Source organism: Galeopterus variegatus, unplaced genomic scaffold (genome assembly GCF_000696425.1).
Source record: "Galeopterus variegatus unplaced genomic scaffold, G_variegatus-3.0.2 Scaffold904, whole genome shotgun sequence".
NCBI lineage: Eukaryota > Metazoa > Chordata > Mammalia > Dermoptera > Cynocephalidae > Galeopterus > Galeopterus variegatus.
In genome coordinates, this window is record NW_007727015.1 from 285,193 (window position 1) to 310,651 (window position 25,459).

The 25,459-nt window shown below is 54.9% G+C and overlaps 1 protein-coding gene across 3 annotated transcripts in view; it reads right to left on the bottom strand.

Annotated features, from left to right (window-relative positions):
* GNAO1 (guanine nucleotide binding protein (G protein), alpha activating activity polypeptide O) overlaps positions 1 to 25,459 on the bottom strand; it is a 181,068-nt gene that overhangs the window by 5,640 nt on the left and 149,969 nt on the right. For 2 of the 3 annotated variants that reach the window (XR_550524.1, XM_008573337.1), the window contains exons 4-7: positions 23,902 to 24,062; positions 17,765 to 17,893; positions 15,654 to 15,783; positions 11,209 to 11,362 (exon numbers count right to left, since the gene is read on the bottom strand). Coding sequence is in view for 2 of the 3 variants with exons in the window: in XM_008573337.1 (XP_008571559.1) it covers positions 11,209 to 11,362; positions 15,654 to 15,783; positions 17,765 to 17,893; positions 23,902 to 24,062 (574 nt within the window). In the remaining variant the exon portion in view is untranslated. Of the gene's footprint in view, positions 1 to 7,904; positions 8,139 to 11,208; positions 11,363 to 15,653; positions 15,784 to 17,764; positions 17,894 to 23,901; positions 24,063 to 25,459 lie in introns of those variants that run through there. The other variant, XM_008573338.1, reaches the window with a different exon arrangement.

Genomic DNA, 25,459 nt, shown 5'->3' on the forward strand with positions numbered 1-25,459 from the left:
TTGTTGTTACAGATGGAGTCGAAGAGCATGAGAGACTCGTGCATGCGGTTCTGCAGCCCCAGGTGGGGAGGAAGAGAGCAAGACAGACAGCAAGAGGGGGGACACGAGACAGAGAAAGAGAAGAAGAGTTAGGTTTGAGAGAGGGGGACCAGGCTCCTCGGCAGCTCAGGAGGGGCTTCCACCGACAGGCTAATAGATGGAACTTGCAGTCGGCAACACATCCCAGTGCATCTCAGTCTCAGCTTTCAGAGCACCTCAGCAGCAGAGGTGTCTTGGACTAATGGTACAGGCTGGCTGGGAACCAACCATGGCTGTCTAGGGGAGGGTGAGGACAGGATGACACAGGCTCTCCCCACTGCAAAGTCTCCAGCCATGTGAGGTCTCCTGGCATGGGTGTATGCGTGTGTGTTCTATGCATGTGTGCACGTGTACCCGCATATGTGTTGAGGTGGTGGTGGCACTGGACTGGCACTGGAGAACTGGGCGTTGGCCTTTTCGGTCTGGACCTTTTCTCCTGGGCCCACTCTGTGGGTGACGGATATACTTTGGGAGTGGCAAGGGATTCAAGGCCCCTTCTATGGTTTGAGGAGAAGTCAGGTACTGCTGGCATCCTCGGGGGGCCACCACTCAGGGGAGGTGCTCCTGCCCAGGGATGCTTCCACAAGTGCTTGGGGGACCAGCCATACCTCCTCTAGCCAAGCCCAACTCAGCCACATTTGACCTTGCAAGGGGTTTTAAGCAAGGCTGATGGGAAGTGCTGTCTTGCTCACAGAAGTGTGTTAGCAAATGGATGAATATTATGGGCACCCTGAAAAAAACCGAATCTGAGGAGGACAGCCTTTTGCCCTGGGCCACGACTGACTGATTCTACGTTGGGATGCCAAGCACGTTCACTTGGGTAATCTGCTTCTTGGCCGTACAAAGGACTGATTCTACGTTGGGATGCCAAGCACGTTCACTTGGGTAATCTGCTTCTTGGCCGTACAGAGGACCATGTTTCTCTGTGAACTAACCCATTTTTGCACTGGAAGCTAGGAAGGGGGACAACCTCTCTTTTTCCCCAAGATCCCTGTCCTAGCCCTGGGAATCTGTCCACGGCAAACCTGCTTGGTGGGGCTGAAGCACAGGCCCAGAGGTAATCCAGGCTAAAATCTACCCTGGAGTAAGGAGACTGAATGAAACAAGCAACAGGAAGAGACGGGAGTGGATGTCTACTGTGGGACACTGCTCATGGCAGGCGGACGCAGTCCCCGGGAGGAGCACATGGTGGCAGCTGCGTAAGTTGCTGCTTCCCCTGTCTGAGCAGAAGGAGCATAAGGAAGATGACGAAGTGACCAGCACTGGTCAACCAGCCCACTCTGTGCCTGTGCCACACCCAGTCCTTTGCCTGCCTGCCAAGTGTCACTAAAAGTCATCCACCCTTATGGAACACCAAGGTGACACAGCTGGGACCCAAAGAGCAGAGACTTGCAGCTGGCTCTGGGCCAGATCTAGAACTTAGGCAGTGGGTTTCTCCAGTCAATATTGGCAGTCTGTGGCCTTTCAAGAAGTTAACACTAACAGAGGGTCCTGTGGCCCAGCAATTCCAGTCCTTGGACTTTATTCCACAGAAAGAGAGGCATTAGTATGTAAGACCATGGGTTTGTAGTGGCAAAAATCTTATTAAAAATGAATTAAAAAAAAAAAAAAAGAGGGTCCTGGCTGGCTCCATGCATTTTATGGCCAAACCTTCCTTCAGTAATCTCTTCCATGCCTGCATTATGATACCAGCGACCTGTACAGGGCATCAGCCCAATCCCTCTCTTACTGGCTAAAGCCAGTGGGTGGCGGGGGCACTGAGTTCTAAGTCGCCCCTTGGGAGCAACTAGACAACTGACATGGTTTTACGACCACCTCTAGGATCTGCAGTAAATGGTATTGTCCTTTTATTCTGCTAAACAAATTCAGTAAACTCATATGATCTCATCACTCTCCTAGCTTCAACCAGCAAATTTCATTCTCAGTTCCCCAAAAGTCTCCCTGTCATTTGCATGGTCCCACTCAGGGAGGAGCAAGACTGCCTGTGCTATTTCAATGGAGGCTGCTCAGAGAAGGGCAGGTGGAGATTTCCTAGGAGTCCAAGTGAACCCGTGTTCCGGGCCTAGAAGTGTGAGCACTCAGGCTCACTGGACCACCTATGAGGGCAGAGCACTGAGGCTCTGAGCTCCCAAGGGTTCAGTGGGCAAAGGCCTCCCCACCCTGCAGAGGCACCACATCCAACAGCTGCTCAACCAAAAGCTGAAAACCCACCACCAGAGGCAAGCTCCCGACTCCACTGCACATCTCACCCAAGCCCCACCGTGGTCTACAGACGCTGCAGGATGCAGTGGGAACATGTGGGCACTCTCAGGACCAAAAGCAGCACCAGGGTGACCTGAGCAGAGCACAGGCTAGGCTGAAAGTCTCTTCCTCCAGAGGCCACTGGGCTTAGGCCTGGAGGGGAAATCCAGGTCTGCCAATTCCACCTGCTGAGGCTTAGCCCCTCTATAGCCCCTCTGCCTCAGGGCTGCAGAGCATGCACTCACGCACTCACATACTCACCCACACACTCACCCACTCGTTCTTCTAGCCAACACTGACTGGCATCTCTGTGCAAAGCCCTCTGCTAGGCTGCTATGGGGGTGTGGGAATGGCCAGGCCCCTGCTCTCTGAGAGCTCACAGTCTAGCTGGGGAGAGACAGTGAGCACACATTAACAGGGCCTGAGGTCCTGGGAGTGGCACAGAATGGGGGTGGGGCATCCATGCAGTAGAGGACGTGCACAGTCAGACCTGGTTTTGTGGGGAGAGGGCCTCGGAGTGGGCCTTGAAAGGAAGACTGATCTTGGAGACTGGGGAAGGCAGTGAGGATGGGTGCTGCTGCGGGGCGGGGGAGGTGCCGGCACTGAGACCCCCCACACCCTCCAGGTCTCACTGCCATCCCCTCCACACACTGACTAGAACCCATCACCAAGGAGCTGAGAGCACAGCTTGTCCTTACAAGCTTCCCAAGAGGAAACAGGCCCTAGAGTACATTCGAAATGGAGACAACACCATGTGAGAAAAGAGAAAGCCAGGGGTCACAGCTAACAGCCACCTCTCTGCTGTCACCTTCCCGCAGAGCCACTGGGAACCCACCCCGGGCTGTCTCCTCCAAGTCCTCCACTTGCCTCAGGCTACAGTGGAGCCTGAGAGCAGCATGCATGCTGTGCCAGTACGGCCGTGGTCCCACTGCCACATCACCCACAGCAGTGTCGAGGCCAGCACCAGGCACACTAGGACAGGAAGGAAGGTTCGGTGCAGGGCAGACTGGCCTCCTACCCCAGGACACTCCTGAGAGGTGGGCAGGGCACCCAGTTGCCCAGAATCCTGGCCCCAGCAGAACTGTGCCCACTCTGCCAGGCTGCCTGCAGTCCCTGGACCAGGACCAGGCAGGACACGAGGACATGTGCACCTGGCAGAATCTCCTTGGTTACTGACACAATACATCACACTCACGCTAGAAAAAGCTGGCACTTTTTATTAATGGTAGGTGACTAATAAATACATTATGGCAGCCAATAAATTATTACAATAACTAGAGGTTTATTAAACCAACAAGTCAATCTTCTTAACAAAATTACAGTTAATATGGGGTGGGTGGCGGCGGTGGGACTGGGAGTAGGGACGGCTGCACCTAAAAAAGGCTTTGCTAAGGAGGGAATAGGGCACCCGAGCCCACCTCTGCCGGGGATGGGGAGGAAGAGGATGCGCAGCAGGGGTGTATACTGGGGAGAGCCAGGGGACAGCTCAGAACCAGTAGGTGACCAGGAGGTGAGGGGCCCAGCTGCCCAGTGCTGGGAGAATTGACATGGGGGATGTGGGGAGGAGGGGTGAGGAGAGAATGGGCCATAGGGGCAGGTGCATTGGAGCTGCTGGCTGTGCTGGGAAGCCTGTGGGTTTATGCTGGTGGTCTTGGTTCACTGGGCCTGGGGATGAGAGCTGCCCTTCCAGCGGGAGCATCTCTCTCACTGAGAGGGTTCAGGACTTCAGATTGGGGGCCATTCTTTCTACTTTTGCCCCAACCTGCCCCTTCCCTGACAGGGGCCTCCAACTGGAGTGGGGTCTGTCCCTGAGCAGGGTGGGTTTAGGACTCTTCTTGCTGAGGGTATGGGGAATGGGGAGCCCGACCACAGACCCCCTCACAGCAGCTAACTCCCAGCCCTGCCTCCTGGGCTGCTGGGACGCTTCACTCTGTGTAGGCTTATGGCCCAAGAAGGGGAAACTGTCTGCAGGTGCTTGCCTTCAGCACCCCAGATTAAATCTCTGGTGGCCATGGAGGCAGAGAGCCTCAGGTCTGGGGTTCCTGAGAACAGCCAGGTTGTGCGTGAGGCTCCCAGAAGGCTCAGACAAGAGCAGAGGCAGCTAGAAGAGGCTTTGTGCCCTTGACTTCTCAAGAAGGGGGTGTTCAGGCTACTACCTGGTCTGCAGGAAAGAGAGTGAGGGCTCATTTAATAACCATCCCCGATTGTGGTGGATTTACTTGCCAAGAGGGGTGAAGAGTGTGCTAGGTCAGACCAAGAGAAAAAAAAGGGGTGGGGAGGGGTCAGCATGGATACAGGCTAAAGATAAGAAGTTCCAGAATCAACCACTCGAGTATCAGCTGTAAAAAATGTGCTAGGTGGGAGCAGTGGGATAATCTCCCCCCTGCAGGACTCACTCAGGCTGGCAGAAGGGAAGGCCTTCAGTGACATGACTCCTGTGCCTTCCCTGTTGGGGGTTTGCAGACAGCCTGGTTATGGAGAGTGGGCACTTGAGGTTGCTGGCTGCTCCTGGGGACACTCAGTGACACCTGGTGCAGTCCATGGAGGGCAGGAGCGCCTCCAGTTCCCACCAGCAGGGCATGGAGCTGAGCTGGAGAGGGGGCTAGGAGGCGGAGCTGCCTCCGGGCACCAGATATGGTGGTGGCCTACTGCCTGGGCTCTGTCTACCACCCCATGTAGGAGTATGTAGCCACAAGCCCTTAGGCTCTGCTGGGGCTGGAGGGGGGGAAAGGGTTGGGACACCAGGCATGTCAGGCCTCCAGGGAAGGTGGTTATGGACCTCAGAATGCCACAGCTGTTGGCAAGGAACCGAGGCTGTGCTCTCTGCTCAGGGCTGGGCAGGCCACACCTTCCTCAAGCCAGAGTCCAACAGAACCTCTCCTGGGTCTCAGGCACCTCCTGCCCCTTGCTCAGGCCAGAGAGCCTTGGGGACTCTATCAGAGCTCAGAGGAAGGGCCAAGACCCGGCTCTTGTGATGGCCATGTGGTGCAGGGCACAGAACTTGCTCACAGGCTTCTAAGTGGCAGGCACATTTTCACAAGTTTGGCAAAGGCGCCCTTCCTAGAAATCAGTTCCCCCTTGGGCTGCTACATTACAGCCATTCAGAGAGCTCAACATGGCCCTTTGGGGGTGCACCCTGTGGGTAAGAGACCCACCCATGTCCGGTCACTCACAGCATTTCCCCCCACACCCGTATCCACGACGGAGCCAAAAGTCATCTGTTACCCTCAGCTGTCCCTCCCCACAGTGGAGCCATCAGTGATGACATGGATGGGAGACGTGGTGCCCAGGGGCAGAAGTTCTCCCCGGAAACCCTCTCCTCAGCAGGCCGGGCTGGGAGAGGAGAGCAGCGCAAGAAACCGAGCAGTGGAGAGAAGAAAAAGGCAGCCTGGGGTTGGAAGGGCAGGAAGGCCCAAAGGAATGGCTCCTCTGCCCCCCAATTCTACAGAAGGGGAAGGGCTGAACCCAGGGTCCTGACACCAGCCTGTTGCTCTGGCCACAGCCACTGTGGGGTGAGGGAGGCAGCAGGGGGAGATGGAGAACCCTGGGACTGAGGGCCAGTGGCTTCCACCTCCACAGTGATAGCCTTACAGGTGGAGCTTGGCCAGCATCCCCCATCTCACCAGCTGCTTTTGAGTCTTGGGTCACAGTCTGGAGCACAGTTAGGGCACAGCTGGCCTCACGAGGGTGGTGATGTCAGGAAATAACAATGTCCTCAAAGTTGGGCAAATGGCTTAACTGGCCCTGGCTGCCCATGGCAGGACATTGAGATTTTTGGCCCCAAGGGCCTGTCCTCTGCCACGTCCCAGCACCTGGAGCAAGGTCCGGAACACGACAGAGGCAAACAAAATGTTAGTGGACTTGGGCCGATGGGGTGGCTCCTGCAGCATGGCTGCCAGAGGCAGTAGCAAGACAGCCAGGCTGGGGAAAGGCTCCCCTGAGGCACCCATCCCTGCAGGCATGTGGTACGAGGGAAGGTCCCTGGATCTCCCATGCACCACCCTGAGCTCTGTGCCTTTTCGAACCAACAAGCCTAGAGCTGTTGGCATGGGGCTCTTCCTTGCCCCTAGGAAGTCCAGGGGGGCTACATGTGGGAGTCCATGGGTCCTGCCTGGCCCAGGACTGAGCTGTACCCAGTGTGGAGGATGGGAGAACAGAGGGCTCGAGGAAGGAGGCAGAGGCCTCTCAAGGGGCAGCCTTCAGCCCTCTCTCCTCCCAGGGGCACATCTGGGTCCCTAGGCACAGCCTGCCACACAAGTGCACAGGGCCTGCCTCGGGTGTCGCTGTGGCATCAGCAACTGGAGCCGCTTAGGAGTGAGAGTCGTGTGTTGATTACCCAAGGCCAGCCAGGGCCAGGGTCACCAGGAGAGGACACCCCACCCCTTTCTGCTCAGGGATCTCTGTAGCAAAGCTGCCTCCAAGGGATCCTGGGATCCACCCCCCAGAGTGGGGGGTGGTGGTCTGTGTTTGAGCTGGCCCAAGCCCCTCATAGCTCACAGTCCAGGGTGTTGGTTCCATTCACCTGCCTGCAGCTAGGAGCTGGGAGGACACCAACGGCTGCAGACAAACTCCTCGATTTCTTCACAAAGATGGAGCAAAATGCGGGGGTTGGCCACAGGGGCCTGGGCCACACATTGGCCTCCCCAACTACAGAAAGCCCAGCCCAAAGGCCTCTGCCTGCCCCTGCTGGTTTGAGTTGGATTCGCTGTGCAGTGGAGAAGGAAAAGCACATCCAGCCATACCCTGGAGCAGCTGCTGAGTCCCAGGCCACTGAGAGAGCAGATGGGTCACCCTTGGGCCTGCAAACACTGGGGGTGAGGCCCCAGCCCAGTCACCACAAGAGCTGCTTCCCTCAACGCATCCCCCCTGCCTGTCGCTTCCCACCCCTTCCCCAGCTCTGTACAGGCGCAGGACTCGACCCCTCCCAACTCCTACCTTCACAATCAGTCAGTCTCAGAAGTATTTCCAGGCCTAGGAGGAGTCAGGGAATGGGGCTTCCCGGGAGGATGATGACCAAGGAAGGATGACACAGGGAAGGAAGGACTGAGATCCAAGGGGAGGGAAGGGGAGGCACTTGCCGAGGCTTGAGCCCTCAGACCCACTCCAAGCTGGTCCCAGCTGGCTTTGGTGACGGAGCTGCCCTCAATCACAGAGACCCCAGGCAAAGCTGAGAGATGGCTCCTACTACCCACAATCTGCCCGCACCCTGCTGCAGGGCTGTCTCTGCCACCTGCACAACCCCAGGTGACAGGAGAAGACCCCAGGGCTTGGCATGTGAGTCATCCAGTGCAGGGCGTGCCTACTCTGGGCCCAACAGCAGCCTTGCCTCTCCCACCCCCCAACCTCCAGATGAAACACTTAGAGATGAAGCAGAGGCCAGTGTCTCCTGGCCATGTGGTGTGTGGCACTCCGCCCCCCAGCCCCGCCCCCGCGTTACCACGTGTTCCGGTGTCTGGGCAGCAGCACAGGCTTGGAGGAGGGGGGTGGGGGTGGGGGGTAGGTTGTGCCCCCTCCCTGCTTGCTGCCAGCCTCTGGGTTCCTCTTCCTCTAGTTCAAAGAGTGGTCTGAGAGGTGGTGGAGCTCTGGTTCCAGGGGAAGGGTGGGCAGCTGGCTGGGCAGGGTGGCCGGGGCTCAGTAGAGTCCACAGCCTCGCAGGTTTTTGGCGATGATGACGTCTGTCACGGCGTCAAAGACAAACTGGATGTTGTTGGTGTCCGTGGCACAGGTGACGTGGGTGTAGATCTCCTTGTGGGCTGACTTGTTCTTGCTCTCATACTGGGCCTGGATGTAAGCCACGGCTTCCGTGAAGGCGCTGGGGCCTGCGGGAGGAAACAGGCAGGCGTGAGTGAGTGCAGCCCGGCCTGGCCAGCATGCGCATCGGGCTGGGGCTGTGGAGCAGATGCCAAGGGCTGCTCAGAGACAACCAGGAGGAAGAACCCTGCTGGGGGCGGGGGAAACCTGATGGCTCAGCTGAATCCACAGAGGGTCATGAAATCCAGTCAGTAGTTCAGATCCATGATAGAAATCATGAAAGAAACAAAGTATCAGCTCTCCCAGGCATCACCTGTATTAAGGGTGAGAACTGTTTCCTGAAGCTTGTTTTCCTTTTATATATGCGCCTACTGACCCCTCATGCAAACTTTACACAGTAGCTCCCCCTTATCCACGATTCTGCTTCCTGTGGTTTTGGTGGCCTGCAGTCAACTGCAGACTGAAAATATTACATGGAAAACTCCAGAAATAAACATTCACATAACTTTTATTATAATATACTGTTATAATTGTTCTATTTTTAGTTATCACTGTTCCAGAAATAAACATTCACATAACTTTTATTATAATATACTGTTATAATTGTTCTATTTTTAGAATAGAACAATCTCGTACTGTGCCTAATTTATAAATTAAACTTTATCATAAGTATGTACATATAGGAAAAAGCCTTGTATGCACAGGGTCTGGTACTATCTGTAGTTTCAGGTATCCACTGGGGGTCTTGGAACATATCTCCTGCGCGTAAGGGTACTACTGTATCTTACCACGTGTCACATGCAAAGAGGCATGGAAGCACTGGTCTCATGCAGGTGGGCCCCTGTTTGATGAACATATCTCCTGCGCGTAAGGGTACTACTGTATCTTACCACGTGTCACATGCAAAGAGGCGTGGAAGCACTGGTCTCAAGCAGGTGGGCCCCTGTCTGACGCGCACCACATAGGCAAGGCTCCCCTGCTTGTGAGCCTGCAGAGCAGGCCATGGCTACTGCNTTATCACTGTTAATCTCGTACTGTGCCTAATTTATAAATTAAACTTTATCATAAGTATGTACATATAGGAAAAAGCCTTGTATGCACAGGGTCTGGTACTATCTGTAGTTTCAGGTATCCACTGGGGGTCTTGGAACATATCTCCTGCGCGTAAGGGTACTACTGTATCTTACCACGTGTCACATGCAAAGAGGCGTGGAAGCACTGGTCTCAAGCAGGTGGGCCCCTGTCTGACGCGCACCACATAGGCAAGGCTCCCCTGCTTGTGAGCCTGCAGAGCAGGCCATGGCTACTGCTGGACAAGGTGGGAGGAACGTGGCCTGTGGTCTGCTTGGTGTCTGTGAGACGCCCTGGCCTCCTTCCTCCTTCTCCTCACTCCCTCACTCTTCTGGTGGCCATTCTCAGGAGACTGAAAACTGGCTGGCTGGCTTATTTGCTGCCTTCCTCAGGGTGCACCATATTGGTCTGGTTCCCGCAAGAGCCCAGGGAGAGGGGTGTCCAGGAGACAAGCTGCTGGTCCGCAGAGGAGAGGAAGAACCGGATCCTGCCTTTGTGCTGAAGCCTCTGCAGCCTCCAGGAATCTGGATCCAGCACCAGCAGGGCTGTGACAACCCGCTGAGGGGGGCTGGAGTTTGGAGCCACAGTGCTAAGCTGGGGTGGGCTGCCATGCAGAATGCTCAGGGGGGCATACCCGGAGGAGGGCTCCCAGCCACTCAGGCACATGCATGCAGGACAACAGTCCTGGCCTCAAGGGCCTACCAGACCACAGCTCTTTGCTAAATCTGGGCTGAATGCAAGGGGAATATCCCTGGGACTGCAGGTTACTACTCAGACTCCCGTGGTTAGTGGTCCTCTCCTTCCCTGCCCCAGCCCTAAACTGGCCTTGGTGAGTGACCCACCCTGCCTGCATCCACTGCCCCACAGGCCACAAGTCCAGGTCATCTAGGGTAGGATCCTTAGGCCCCCAACTTATGGCTAAGAGGAAGGTGGCTGGCAGGGGTGAGAGAGGCTGGGTCCTGCCCACCTCTGGTTGGATGCTCCTGGAGTCCTGGCCTACAGGACAGTCAGCCTGATTTTGAGAAACGGGGTGGAGTGGAGGGGCAGGAGGTGGAGAGAGCTGTGCTGCTTGCCTGGCCCCAAGCCCACTGTCAGGGATGTGGCGTTCAGCCCAGGCACTTCCCACTCTACGGGGACTCTGCCTGTCCTCACTCTTGTGCCCTCCAGGCCCAAGGGCCGGTGAGGCTGAGTATGCCCCACTTCTCCCACTCACATCTGGCCAGGGCCTGGCCATCTGGGAAGAGCTGATGAGCACATGGGCTATTCTGGGGCCCTGCTATGACTGCTGCCCCCTGACCAGGGCTACCACCCTCACAGCTCCTTGGGGTCCTGATCAGGCTGCCTCCTAGCTGCCCACCCACCGTATGGTCAGGTAAATCCATTGCAACATTGGCAGAGCAGGCCTCTTGTCCTTGGCACCCTCTGCAAGGTGGCCAGGGCTCGGTTGCTTGCAAAGCTCTGTCACATCCACTAGGCCATTTGAATTTTGCTGTAACCCCGTGTGAGAGGTGTTGTTCAGCTGCTTGTTAGTAATAATCACAACAGTAACAATAAGAACAAGCACACAGTAGGCACTTACTATGCACCAAGTACTAAGTTCTGTGTATTTATGAGCTCATTTCATCCTCACAGCAACTCTGCGAGGCCACGTGAGCTGCCCAGAGCTGGGGCATGAACCCTGAGCCACCTGACTCAAAGCTACTGCTTGTTGCCCCTTCATCATCTCGGTGTTCCCACTTCACAGATAACCTGCTTACAGATGACAGATCTCAGGCTCCAAGAGGTTGCCGAGATCACACAGCCAGCAGGTGCAGAGCCAGGATCCCAGCCCTGCTTTCCCCGTTAGCTGCCCCTAACCCCCTCACTACAGCACATTCTGGAGGTGAGGTGGGGTCCTGTTTTGTGCTGGATTCTCCGTGGTAGAATCCGGTATATCTGCAGAGCACAGTAAAGGTAGAAGCACAGTAAAGGTAGACTGAGCTTTGGAGAAAGGGCATGCTCCTTCAAGAATTCCTGTGGTCAGAAGGGGCTGGGCAGGCCCCTGCTCTCCTGGGGAGGGGTCTCTACCTGTGTATTCAGGAAAGCAGATGGTTAGCGGAGACTTCTTGATCTTCTCTTCAAATATGTCCTTCTTGTTAAGAAATAGGATGATGGATGTATCTGTGAACCATTTGTTGTTGCAGATGCTGTCAAAAAGCTTCAGAGATTCGTGCATGCGGTTCTGCAATGGAGGAGAGAGGCGAGTGAGGGTTGGCAATGCCTAGGGCCCTGACCCACCGCAGCCAAAAAACACAGCAGGACAAGCAAAGGAAGGGTCCACCACAGTGGCTGCGCGCACCACTGGGAATGGAGACGGGAGGACCCACAAAGACAAACAAGACGTGGTCCCTGCTTCATTCCACACGCAGGCAGGGTGGGGCACAGCAGGATCAGGGGTCGGGGGAGATACTGCTCCCCTCTGAAGAGAGCTGGCCTGGGTTGGGCAGTGATGTTGCCGGAGAGGCCCAGCTCAGGGACAGGACATGCACCATGCACGTAGAGGGCAGGGCCGCAACCACCATCGAACACATTCTACATGGAACCGCGGGTCATGCAGATTTCTCTACGGGGTTTCATTTGGTTTTGCCAGCAAGGTTGGGAGGGTGCACGCATTCAGTTGGGAAACATTAACCGAGGACTAAGAGATCCTCGAATTAATCCAGAGTTGGAAGCAGACACCAGGGGGACAGCGTCTCGGGGGTGATCTTGCTGTGGCCTTGGTGTAGTGAGTGATTTGCTGGCTGGGCTATGGCTGGGGTGAAGGAAGCTCGGGAAGAACTGTTTGTTGGGGCTGGTTTCTCAGTAGAGGGGCCAGAAGAACCCCAAGATGAAACGCAGCAAAACATTAAAACAGAGAGAGAAAGAGAGAGAAAAAACTGAAAAATTGTTTTAACTAGCCTCAGGGCCAGGAAGTCCAGGCCAGTTCATGCTGAGGCCCCCATGCAGGCCCATAGAGGCCCACATGGTCCTGGGGCTATGGGCTGGTGTCTGGAGACGGAAGGCCAGGATAGAGAGGACGAACCGAAGCCAAGCGGCTGGCTGGTGAGGAGGTGGGTGAGGGAGCGGGCTGGGGCAGGCATTCACAGCAAAGTCACCCAGCGTTGCCCTGAGAACCCGCTGCTTTCAACTCTTAGCTGACAGTTTCGATTGGAGGGAGGAGCTTCATACCTGCCGGGCTTGGAGGGTCTCTCAGAATCTGCTCATGGTTTTGGCCTTGGTTTGGCAAGATTAGGCCCTGCAGGCGGAGGTGGCGGTAGTGGTGGTGGAGAAGTTGTGGCGGCCGGAGGCCTGGCTGGGCGGTGCTGAGAGCAGGTACGAGGACAGGATGAGGCCCTCAGGGTCCCAGGGAGCAGCAGATAGTGTGGCTGATCCGGTGGGCGGCTGCCACTAGCCCTAGGGCTCTCCTGGCCTAGCTCCAGGAGCTGCCTCTAGACACCTTTGTCTTAGGCAGCCCCAACTCTCCCCAGGCCAGGAAAGGAAGTGCAGGGCTGACCGGAGAGGAAGGCTGAGGACCGAGGACTGGGTCACTGGTGCCTAGCTCTTGCCTCTCTGGGGCAGAGCATCCACATCCTACAACCTGTCCTCTAGCCACGGCGTGTGGATGGAGTAGCAGTGTCTGCCATTTATTGAGTGATGATTCCTGTGTGCAGGCCCTCATAGCTCTCAGCCCAGCGGTCCTCACAACTGCCCACGAGCCTGGTCTACCATCATCACCGTTTACAGAGGAGGCGGTGGAGTGACTTCCCACAATCATAGCTGGCAGGGTGGCGCCAGGCCCTGGGCCAGGTGCATCTGACTCCCAAGCTACCCGACTCTGTACATGTCCCTTGAACACACCGGCAACTGCTTAGTTCTATGGCAGTGGCATTGTCCTTGCTGCCCTGGTGGCAATGACCTGCCTTTGTAGGCTGTTGTCAGGTGGTGAAGCCAACCCCCTGAGGGGGGCTCTGCTCTTCCCCAGGCTGTGCAGGTGCCACCTTTGGGGAGGGAGGGACCCAGGAAGAGCCCCTTCCTGACCTTGGCCCCATATGCTCTTTCTTCCCCAAGGCCCTCGGCTCCAGCCCTTGTGAAGAAGGGTGGGAGAAATGGGGAAGAAGAAGGGGGGTGAGAGAAGAAGAGTAGAGAGAGGATGGCAAAGGAAACTGGAGGGAAAGTGCTCAGGACCTGGGCGCTGCTTACAGGGGCTGGCAGCCTGGAGAGGAAAAGATTGGGAATGCTGCTCCACGGTGAGACCTGGCACCATATCAGCCCCCACATGCACAAGGGACCCGAGGGGCCATGGAGGTTGGTGACCAAGGCTGCCAGGCCCACCGAGACCTCTCTCTGCATCTATACTATGCTCCAGGGGCGAGCAAGAGCCCCAACCCATGGCTGGTGGGCCTAGGATGTGGGTTGAAGCTGTCTGCAGGCCTGGCAAGGCAGGTCCAGAAGAGGCCGTGCTCCAGAGAGAGGGGCCCTCCCACTCTCCAGCCTCCAGCACTTTCACTCTCCCTGAAGCCCACGCCGGGTGCAGTGTCACACTCCAGGAGATGAGCCAAGCGAAGCTCAGAGCACAGGAGGTCAAGGGGACGGCGAGCAACGGGTCTAAAGCACAGTGTCAACCAGCGGAGCAGTAGAAGATGAGGGCAGTGCTGGGGCAGGCTTGTGTGGGGCACATTGCCAGGGGGCCATCCTGGACTTTGCGTGGTCACTGAATTGGTTTCAAGCACAGCCCGGGTTCGCGTCTACCCCATCACCCCTCAGGGTCAGGACTAGCCTGCTGAGGCCACTGAGAAAGACAACAGCCGAAACCCAACTCAAGGGTGCAGCTGGGCATAAAAGAGGAAGAGCAAGGTGTGCAAGCTGCACATGGCACGGGTCCAGGGCACCCACCCAGCCAGTGGCACTGGCCCCAAATTGCTGAAATCCCTACTGCTCTGCGTTAGCCCCTCAGGGTGGCGGGTCCTCCTCCCCATAGCATTGTGCCTGTAGCCCACACCCCAAAGCTCATCCCATCGTCACAGCAGCCCTGCGGGACCAGCGGGGCTGGGACTGAAGAGGAAACTGAGACTCAGAGAGAAGACGGGCCTTGCTCAGGCCCAGCATGATGACAGGCCTCGCCTCAAATCCCCATGCTGACCTAGAGAGGCCCAGGGCAAAGGGTCTGAGCATTTCCAGACAGAAGGAGAAGACCATGCCAGGGTGTGACCCCATGGTCTGTGAGCTCTGCTCCCAGGAGTGCTGGGGCTTGTCTTCAGTGAACTTTTGGACCAGGCTTAAGGCCTGGCTTCCCTTGCAGACTCTGTGGACAGGCTTCTGGCCCTGTGGGCTGTAGCCTAGATGGGGACTGCTTAGTGGACCAGCCGGCTCAGGGCAATTACCAGACACAAGACAACACCAGCTCAAGTGCTGCTGTGCCAGAAACGGTTCCAAGTACTGCATGTGCTGGCCCTGTGGGCTGTAGCCTAGATGGGGACTGCTTAGTGGACCAGCCGGCTCAGGGCAATCACCAGACACAAGACAACACCAGCTCAAGTGCTGCTGTGCCAGAAACGGTTCCAAGTACTGCATGTAGATTATCTCATCCCATCGCCAACAGCCCCCTCCAAGGCAGGCACTATTATTATTCTCTTTTACAAATCACTGTAACTGAGGCACAAAGAGTGCTGCCTAAATTCAGCAGCAAAGCAATGAGTGGCAGAGCCAGGCTCAGGCCCAGAGGCAGGACGCACCTCTCTCCAGGTGAGCGTCCGCCTTCCGAAGCCACTCTGGCAAAGAGTGCTGCCTAAATTCAGCAGCAAAGCAATGAGTGGCAGAGCCAGGCTCAGGCCCAGAAGCAGGACGCACCTCTCTCCAGGTGAGCGTCCGCCTTCCGAAGCCACTCTGGCAGTCCTCAGAGGCCAAAGCTAGAGACCCCAGGCTGAATGGGCTGCACAAACCAAAGGTGAGAGCCTGATCTGGCATCCCACAAAGGAGCCCAGAGCCACAAGTGTCACTCACCAGCATGTCTCATCCCTATAGCCCTTCCTGGTCCCGGCCCTCTGGCCCCAAACACCTGTCCCACATCTCTGGCCAGTGTTCCAGGGAAGTCTTTGAAGGCCAAGACTGCTGTACATACATTCTGGCTTTGTTGCACCCTAATTTTTTAAGGATTTTCTTAGTTTTATTCAGCCTGATGGTCTCCGTGACTGCTGAGTTTACTGAGCACTTACTGCCCCAAACCTACATCCTGCAGAGCTGTGTGGGATCAGCTTGCATCAGCCTCTGAGCTGGGTGGCCCATGGCTCCCTCTGCTGTGCTGCCACCACAAGGCCTTTGCCCCAGCAATGTAGAGTCAGAAGAATGCACTGGTGTGGCCCGTACCACGGAGCCCCCAGCCACCACAGCTAGTGGGGCCCCAGGGCGACCATGGGCAACCAAGGCCTGAGCGCTCACCGGGCTGGCCTGTCTGCGGCCAGTGCCACCTCAGGCTGGGTTGATCCAGGGCCACTCACCGTGGTTTCGTCTTCATGGAGCACCTGGTCATAGCCGCTGAGTGCGACGCAGAAGATGATGGCCGTGACGTCCTCAAAGCAATGGATCCACTTCTTACGTTCAGATCGCTGACCCCCAACGTCAAACAGCCTGCCAGGGAGACAGGGGAGCTGTGGGCGGTGGGGTACAGGCAGGTGGGGGGAGACCTGGGTGTCTAGCTGCAAGTGTGCTTGATGCCTCACGAGGAGACCTTGCTCAGGTACTGACTGACAGATGAACCACTGCCATCCCCAGTATCAGGCCAGCCATCACTGCCCTGGAGTCTGCCTCAGCACTGGGCTGTTCATACTTAGCGATGTGAAGACCTGCCCTGCATCTGAAGAATTTTACTAAGGGGGTGCACACCAGCTGGCCTCCAAGAAACGCTTCTGAGAGGTCCTCCTCCCATGTCACACTTACATGCTGTTCCTTTCCAAGTGTGTGCAATAGGCAAACTCCAAACCAGCGTGGGGAGGGAGGCAGGCTTGGGCTGTCCCCTGTTATGTGGATGGGGAAAGTGACACACCAAGGGCTGAGGATGTGCCCACACCCTTGGTGAGACCAGCTGTGGGGGAGCCAGGGCTGACCCAGGTCTGGCTGCAGACAGAGCAGTGCCTGCCTCGCAATCCCCAGCAGATTGAAGCCCCCTGGCCTCTCATCCCCTTCTGCAATTCCTGCAGTGGGACTTATGTCCAGGAGGTAAGAGGCCAGCCCCACACCCTAACCCCCTGAGCAAGGAGTGCTGCAGCGTCCTGGACCTGGGAACCTGCAGGCACACAGCAGCCAGAAGGGCTGGGCCCTGACCCTGTGTGGGCAGGAGCCCTGGCTCCCAAGATAGGAGAGCAGCTGCAGGTCGAGATCAGAGAGGGCTTGCAGCAAGGAAATGGGTCTGCGTCTCATCCCCTCGTCTGTGGATCATGCCTCCCCATCTGAACTATAGGGGGGTTGGCCAATGGCCTATGCGGCCCCTCCAGAATGCTTATTCTCAGACTGCCTGCTGGACAGGGCTGAGCCAAGGTCCCTGTCCTGTACTCCCAACAGGTGAGCAGGAGAGATTGAGGAGACTGGGAAGGCAGGGGAGGCACCTTAGGGGCTGCTCGGCCTACCGCTGTGCTCCCCAGTTCAGTGGAGGCCTAGAGGTTCCTGTTGGGCCCAGTGCAGCTCCCACAGCCCTGCAGAGAGGCTGCCTACTGCAGAGAGCCTACCTGCTCGGCCTAGGAACCTGAGTGCAGAGCCTCAGCCCCCTCAGTCTGTACAAGAGCGGGCAAAGTCTGGGGATGTGGGGAGACAAGGAATCCTAGAACCCAGCCCTCCCAGGCAGGGCAAAGGGCCAGGAAATAGGGTTGTGCCTCTGTCCACTAGCCTGAGGCCCCAGTCCTCTTCTTCCCTCCTGGCCTCTCCTGCTCTACCTGACACCCAGAAACAATACCTGGAAGGCAAGGCAGGTAGGGGCTCCCAGGCCTCAGTGCCTGGAGGTTACCCCAGGTGGTGTAACAACCCTCAGGCAGGGCCTGAGTAATCTGGCCTTGTACCTTAGGCCCCCTGTTCTGATGCACTCAGAGCCCCTGGGTCTTCACTGTGTTCTGTGCCTAGGGAAAGCTGTGCTCCTTTCAGGCTTCAGCCTCCCCATATGTACTGGGACAGGGTGAGCAGCTGCTCTCCAAGCCCCTTCCAGCTCTGGGATTACATGGGTCCTTCGGGCCTCAGAGATATTTCTTGGGCTTACCTGCCCCCCTTCCCCACTACTCCCCATACCCCCAATCTTCAAGGGGCCACCTGGGTGACCTTTCTCTTCCCCCTCAGGAGTCTCCTCAGGGACAGGTCTTCCCTCCTTGTCCATCCAAATCCTCCCTGTTCCGCAGTGCTCCACTGCAGGACCCTTCTTCCAGGAAGCCCCTCTGCTCACCCTAGTCCCTGAACTTGGTAGAAAACAACACTCAGACAGGCTCCCGGTATCTAACTGCCTGCCCCAACATGAAAGCCACCCAAGGCAGGGCAATGTCTGGGTGCTCCAGATCAGATGAGGTGGAAGCTGGTGTCTCCTGTCTCTCAACCACCCCCGCTGGGGCCTGGGTGTCTCTCTGGGCCTCACCTGAAGTGGAGGTTCTTGAATGTGAAGTGGGTTTCTACGATGCCGGTGGTTTTGACCCTGGTTCGAAGGATGTCCTGCTCAGTGGGCTGGTAGTCGGCAGCCCCGATCCGATCCAGGCTGTCCAGGTAGCTGAGGATGGCAACACACAAGGGACCATGGGCCAAACACCTGGGCGCTGCTCGGGGCTTGCTGGGCCACCACCTTCAGAGTCCAGCTTCAGCCAGAGCCCCTCGCAGGCCAACTGTGGAAATGATGATGCAACACTCCCTTCCAGGGCCAGTGGGGGTGACTGAGGAAAAGGATCTTATGGTCCTGGCCTCACATTCTCAAAAAGCCTCTAATTCAGACTAAAAGGGGCTGTGCATGCAGCAAGCCTGTGCATGCAGCTCCAGGCACACAGACCAGACCAAACTTTTGAATGAGACTACCATGTTTGTAATACTATTTTGTCATTTCTTCATTTTAAAAATAATAAAACAGTAGGTTCTTTTCTGTACAAGTGTGATCATATTTCATCCTTAATCCCCCTGAGTTAAATGTACCATTTATAAATTAGAAAACGGGGGCTCAATGCAGGTAAGTTCCATGTCCAAGTCTGCACAAACTGTGAGCCAGAGCTCCAGAGTCCATGCTCCTAGTACTCTGTAGTGCTTTGAGAGGCCCCTGAGTATCTGCCTGCCTTTTCCAGACTTTCTTCTCATTTACCAAGGGGTCTGTGTGCCCCTTTCCATCTGATGCTCTTGGAGTGAGGCCCAGGGCCACAAAGCCGGACAGTGGCTGGTTTTCCCTGGGGCTTAGGTCTTCTGGATCAGGGCTCTTTCCCCAGGCCACCACTTGCTCTGGAGACAAACCTGACCTTTACACTGCACCTGCCCAGGCCTCAAGCCAAGCACTCAGAGGATGCTGCCTGCAGGGGCTCTGGGTTCTGTATGGGTTAGGTTTGAACCTAAAACCATGGTGGGATCTGGGAACCCACGAGTGAGGGGCCAGGCCTGAAGGAAGATTCAGTGATCCATGGGGCCAGCCAGGACATCCATCACTGGTGCCAGGGTGAACTGCACACAGCCCACAGGGAGGACCCTGAGGGTCTGTGCCATGGGATGATGTAGGGTCCCAGGCTGCAGCTGCTCCAGGACCTGCTGGGGGCCAGCTTGCTGGTGGGACTGTGTTCACTACTGCATGAGAGGTGGGCGTGCTGACTGGATCTAGAGCCCATGTGCTTAAATAGGACTCCAGGCCTCCTCTCCTAAGCCTGACTGAGCCCCTGTAGAAGCTCCCATGGCCTCTTCTTATAAGCTGTGCTGGTCTTGAAAAGACAACCTGCTGTAACCTCCAGCCGGACACCAGGCCTGGAAGCCTTTGGTCTTGCCCCTCCTATCTCAGCCAGAGCAAACTCCCTTTAGATAGACAACCTGGTCTTCGGGTTTCTCCCTGTGTTGGCCAAGCCTCATGCAAGCAGATGGCCATGGAGGGTGGGGTGAGGTGTGGAGATGCAGCAAAGTTGAATGTGCACCTCTTGTATATCCCACCTACCTACTGCTCCAGGTACTGGGGATGGGCAAGGAACAGGACCCACGACCTCCCACCTTCTTAGAGCCTGCATTCTAGCATGTGTGTCAGTGTGCGTGTATGTGTGGGAGATGATAAACAGACAAGTAGGGTATGTAATATGTCAGGAGGTAGTAAGTGCCAGAGAGAAGAATCAGGGGCTGGGTAACGGGGGAGGCTGGCTGGGGCTGCTATACGACATGGTGAAGGCTGAGGGGAATGAGGGAGTGAGCTCCGAGTGGCCCGGCAGAAGGACCAGCGGGCACACAGACCTGCACCTGGAGTAGTGAGGTGGGATGCACATGTGGTGGGAGCAGGCAGTGGGGGAAACTGGGTGGGTAACAGAGGCAAGAGTGGCAGGACTTGGGGGTGGGGCACAGCAGGGAGGCCCTGAAGGTCACTGTAAGGACTTGGGCTTTTATACTGCGTGAGATGAGAGCCCCTGGAAGATTCTAACCAGAAGAGTGTTCAAGTCAAGGCTGCACTGCTGTAATGCAAGCAGACCATGAGAGTGGAGCAGAGAGGCCCATCGGGGGGTTGTTTTAGCAGTGGTAGCTGGGGCGGGGACAAGAAGTGGTCAGAATTCTGGATGTATTTGAAAAGGGAGTCACATTTGCTGGTGGCTTGGGTGTGGGATGTGAGAGGAAGAGCCGAGTTAAAGATGCCTCTTTGTGGTAGAAGGAAGATGCCTTTGGGGGGAGGGGGAGTGAGGCAGAGCAGGTTTCGGGGAGGCTGGGCACCAGGAGTTCCACTGGCACATGTTCATTTTTTTTTTCTTGGCAGTTGTTCAGTACAGGGATCGAACCCTGGACCTTGGTGTTATCAGCACCACACTCTAACCAACTGAGCTAACCGGCCAGCCTGGCACATGTTAATGTGAGATGTGTTTAGATGCCCAAACAGACACTGAGCAGGCAGGAGTCAGGAGGGAGGGCTGAGCTGGAGATGTCAATTTGAGAGTTGTCTGAGCATACAAGGAATTTCACACAATGAGCTTGGAGAAGATAACCCAGGCTTGACTGGAACAGGTGAAAGGACAGAGCTCGGGGCCTCCAGGAAAGCTGGGAAGAGCAGCGAGGGAGTCTGAGAAGGGTGGCCAGTGAGGAGGCAGAGGCTGGTAGCCTCCAGGAGGAAACCGAGCACTGAGTAAGAAGAAGCTGGAGCCGAGCAGCTGCCACTGGTGACCTGGTGAGGAGCAGTCTCGGTAGGTGGAAGAGCAAGAGCCTGGTGGGAGTGGGTTCAAGAGCAGGCAAGGAGAGGAAATGTGGCCATAGAGCAGGGACGATTCAGTGGGGAACTGGACTTGGGAAAAACCAAAGCTAAAACTAAGCCACGACAGTGCCTCTGACAACTCCTGGTTAGATCTGCCCAGGGTTTCTGGGTTTCTGGGACCTGTCTCAAAGTGATTAGTCAGAGGGGAAGAGCCAGCCCTACTAATAGGGGTCAAGGCACACTGAGACAGCAAGAGCAGACGCAGGAGCCTGGCAACACCTGACCTTGTCTCTCTGTGCCCTCGTCCCTTCCCTGCAATGGGCTGTTCTAGGGGGCACATGGCGATTGGGGTATCAGGATGTAAATAGCACCCTTTGGAATTGTGTAATGTGACAGCCCTACTAGGCCTCCCTCTCCCTTCTATCACAACAACTCTACATTCATCTATTTATGTATTTTATTAGAAGGTATTATGTATTTTATCTAACCGCTAAAACAACAACAACACAGCTCTGGACTAAAAGATGTTCAAGGTCCTTCTCACCCTGACTATCTGTGTGTTCCTCTCTTTCCTGCCATGGAACCCTCTCCCACAGATGAAACGCAGAAGACCTAACCATGGATAACAGAAGAGAATGTCAATATCATAAACCTTGCCACTGGAAAATTAGTTGAAAATTTGGAAGGGAGCAGAGATGAGAGCAAGAGAGAGAGAGAGAGGCGAATTTCCTCAGCTTACCCAATGTAGTGGATTGAATTGTGTCCCTCCAAAACTCATTGAAGCTTGAATTGTGTCCCCCAAGTTTTACTCATTAGAAACTTAGCCCCCACTATGACTGTTAAGAGGGGGGGGGGGGGGGGGGGGGGGATTGAAAGGTGGAGCCTTGAAGAGGTGATTGGATTGTGGGACCCTGCAGTAGTGAATGGATTAAAAATGGTGGTCAGGGGTGTGGTTCCGAGGACTTTAAAAGAAGAGGAGAGTCTGTCTCTCTCTCTGCTCTCTGTGCTTCCACCACCTTGCAATGTGAGACCCTTGGGTCACTGTCGCCACCACCAGATGGACTTCGGACTTCTCAGCTTCAGAAACTGTAAGCAATAAATTTCATTTTTCTTTATAAATTACCCAGTCTCAGGTATTCTGTTATAGCAACACAAAATGGACTAATACACTTGGCGAGGAATTGACAAATACTGACTCAAGTTTCCTACTTAAATTTATAAAGGTAACCAACAGAAGAACTAAAGATAATATTGTAACTAGAAAAAAATTGACGATGGATGTGGAGAGAGGTGAAAGGAAGGAAGGTGAGCTGAATTTCTCAGATTTTATAGTGGGGGTCAGTAAATACTATTTAAAGTTGGAGCACCAGGTTTCTCTAGACACCACTGGGACAGATAAATGGAAATGGTTAAAAATGAGAGGAATAGGACTGGGAGGGGTAGAAGATTACTTTTTGTTTTATACTCCTCTGTATTATTTTTTAGCACCAGGTTTCTCTAGACACCACTGGGACAGATAAATGGAAATGGTTAAAAATGAGAGGAACAGGACTGGGAGGGGTAGAAGATTACTTTTTGTTTTACACTCCTCTGTATTATTTTTTTAAAGTTTTTGCAACGGATTCATATTATAATTAGTGAAATAGCCAAAAATGTCAGTGGAGAGCATGATTTGATGCACCAACAGGAGACAGACTTGGGCCACTGGCCCTGAGGAGCCCCTGAGGGTACAGCTGGCAGTGGGGGCAGGGTCCTGGATTTGGGCCAGTAGGAGGCAGGGAGGGAGAGGTGGAAGGAGGACCTCTCTGGCTTCAGGGCTCTGAAGGCCCACCTGCCCTGTTACACTGGGTGATCCTGGAAGGATCCCACTGAAAAGCACTCTTTCCTGGCCTGACTTGGGCTCAGGGGAGGAGGCCTGGCTCTTGGTCTGTGATTTGAGTATACACAGGGAGCTGTGGACACTGAGCTTCTTGGCTCATATACCTGTCCACCAAGGTGTCCCTAGGTCTTGGTTAGGGACACACCTTGGTCCCTGGCTCATCAGGGCCTGGGGGCCTGGTAGCCACCACCTGGGACACACAGGATTTAGGCATTTGCCCGTGGACAATCTAGGTATATAGACATGGGAAAATGTTCCTGGCCTTACTCATGTCTCTAGTTTGTTAGCTGCCAACACAGTCAATCAAAATGTCTAAATGTCCTCTAGTGCATGCTGTTTTGTTGGCCCTAGCCTCTGTTACATCAGCATTGTGGAGATCAGGGTTTCTTAATCTTGGCACTACTGATGCTTTGGGCCAGATAATTCTTTATTGTGGAGACTGTCCTGTACATTGTAGAATATTTAGCAGCATCTCTGGCCTCTACCCACTAGATGCCAGGAGCAACACCCTTGTCATCACAATCAAAAATGTCTTCAGACATTGCAAAATGGCCCTGGCTGAAAAACACTGGTAAGGATGGCTGAATCAGATCAGGTCAGAGCACATGCGTCCTCAGAGAGTGGGGCTCCTCCCTGAGAGCCTGGGTACCAGATTGCAAAAGTGGGGTGCGTTTCCTGAAAGCCAAGGTGCAATCCTAGTATCTCCATGACAGAAGATATGTCCCTGACCAAGACCAACAATCCCAGGGCTCTGGAGCCTCCAGTCTAGGAGCCAAGGGCATATAATCAATGAAGACACCTTCAAGTGACAAAGTCGCAGCTGGCAGACCAAGACCCCACTGCCACGTGAAGAGCTATGCCTTTTCCCTTTCTATCCCTTCTACCCTGCTCTGGCTTTTACCACTTCCCACTTCTCCCTTCCTCTTGTCTTCTCTGTCCCTCCTGCCCTCCCTCTACCTTCCTCTGTCCTCCCTCTTATCTGGTTATAACACAGTATTCAAGTATATGTTTAATTATTTATTATATTTATTGAATGGAGTTACATATTCCTTATTTTTAATTTTAAAGATAGAGGAATGGAAAGTTTATTATTTTCTCTAAAACAAAAGAAAATGGCACTGTTTAAGTTATTTTCTGCCTCTATGGCTCTTGATTTGTACTTACGGGGTCAAGGGCTCTCCAGAGAAAACAAAAGCTGATACACAGAAAACCTACATTCTGGAATGCCAGGCACGCTCCAGGTCAAGCAGGTGACAAGGTCCTGGCCCGGGGAATTTCTGCTGTTTGGTTGTCTCTAGCGCCCTCTGCCTTCCCTGGCCTCTTCCTAATCCTGGGGACAGGAAGAGAAGCCCCTCTTCTTCCTTCCTGACACCCCCCACCTGTGCTAGACTATCTCACAGCAGGTACAGCCTCAGAATCCCTCCTTGCCCCACCATTCCCCATCCCTTCCATCCCGCATCATGCCCCTCCAGGCCTCCCTCCTGCCTGGGACACTCACTATTTGGCAGAGTCGTTGAGCTGATACTCCCGAGACCGGTTGAAGCACTCTTGGATTCCTGAGTCCCCCCAGAGCCGCATCATGGCTGAGAGCAGTTCTGGAGAAAAGGGCTCAGTGTCTTCCATCCGACTCACCACGTCACACACCATCTTGGCGTCGGCCTGGGAGGAGAGACGGATGGTGAGCTTTGAGGCCTCGGTGCAGACAGAGGCCCCTGGCTGGCCAAGGACTGTGTGCTGGCTGGGACTGTGGCCTGGTGCTAGGCTAAGGCCCCTGCCAGGGCACCAGGGCTCAGCCCACAGACTGCTCAAAAGGAATGGGCCACTATCTGGGCACCCCTATGCCTTGGGACACACGCACAGTCTCATTTCCTAGGGTCTTTGCGGGGGACACATGCCTGCGTCCCAGCCTCTGGGCCATCTATCACATGGAAGATCTAAAGCAGTAGTTTCAAACCATACCCCACAGAGCCCTAGGGTTTTCTGTGGGCAGCAAGGGAGAGTGGCAGGCTCTGTCCTCCACCCGCTGACTCAACCACAGCAACTCTGCCTTCATCTGCTTTGAAAACGGGTTTTGCACAGTATTTTGTTTGGGGAAAAAGTGTAAAAATCAATGTTCTTGGTTAGAGTTATAATTTTCTAAACTTTTTACCCAAGGTGGAGCAAAGTCCCTGGAACTCGGCTGTAACAGGGAGTGGGGCATTTTGGTTGTTTGAGAATTCTGGTTAGCTGAGGGACTGGGCCACAGAGGAGTTGTGCCCTAGGGGCGGGGAGGGGAGAAGCGGGTTGCAAGTTAGTGCAGGTGGTGAAAAGTCCTTATGCTAATATTAAATCTCAAGAACTTAGGCCCTTGTATGACCCAAAGTTAAAGCTTAATTTTATTAACTTCCTTGCAAGTTAGTGCAGGTGGTGAAAAGTCCTTATGCTAATATTAAATCTCAAGAACTTAGGCACTTGTATGACCCAAAGTTAAAGCTTAATTTTATTAACTTCTATTTATTTGTCTGTGTCCTACGGAGCAGGAGACGAGACATCCAGGCCTGGATAAACAAGGGAAGAGTAAAGGGGAAAATGATGAAATTGGGAGCTCTCTCTTTCTCTGCCTGCCTCCCCCTCCTCCTCATCTGAGGGGGTGTAGCTGAATTTGCTCAAGGCACACACACGTGTAGGCGGAGACTCCACTGGAATTACAGAAAAAGTAATGCATAATTAACAGGTTTCTTCCCCCTTCCCCTCATCTTGGATACCAAACAGGGGTCACCCATTTTCAAAGGCAACAGCCAAATACAGGTAACATCAAAACCAGGAGAGTAGTGGTCTTTGAAGACTCAAAAGTCTCTTGGAGAAGTTCTAGGACTGCGACACCCCCCACCACCTTGCACACGCATGTAGCACTTTACAGTTTTCAAAGGACTTTAGTGTGCACGTGTGCCACTTCCTTGGACCTTCACAGCCGCCCGTGAGGGAGCCGTGGGAGTGCATCCCTGCCCGTCCTACGCCACAGCCTTTGCCCTGCATCTGGGTAGTTCCTCCCCACAGAGGCAGGACACATTTCCCGT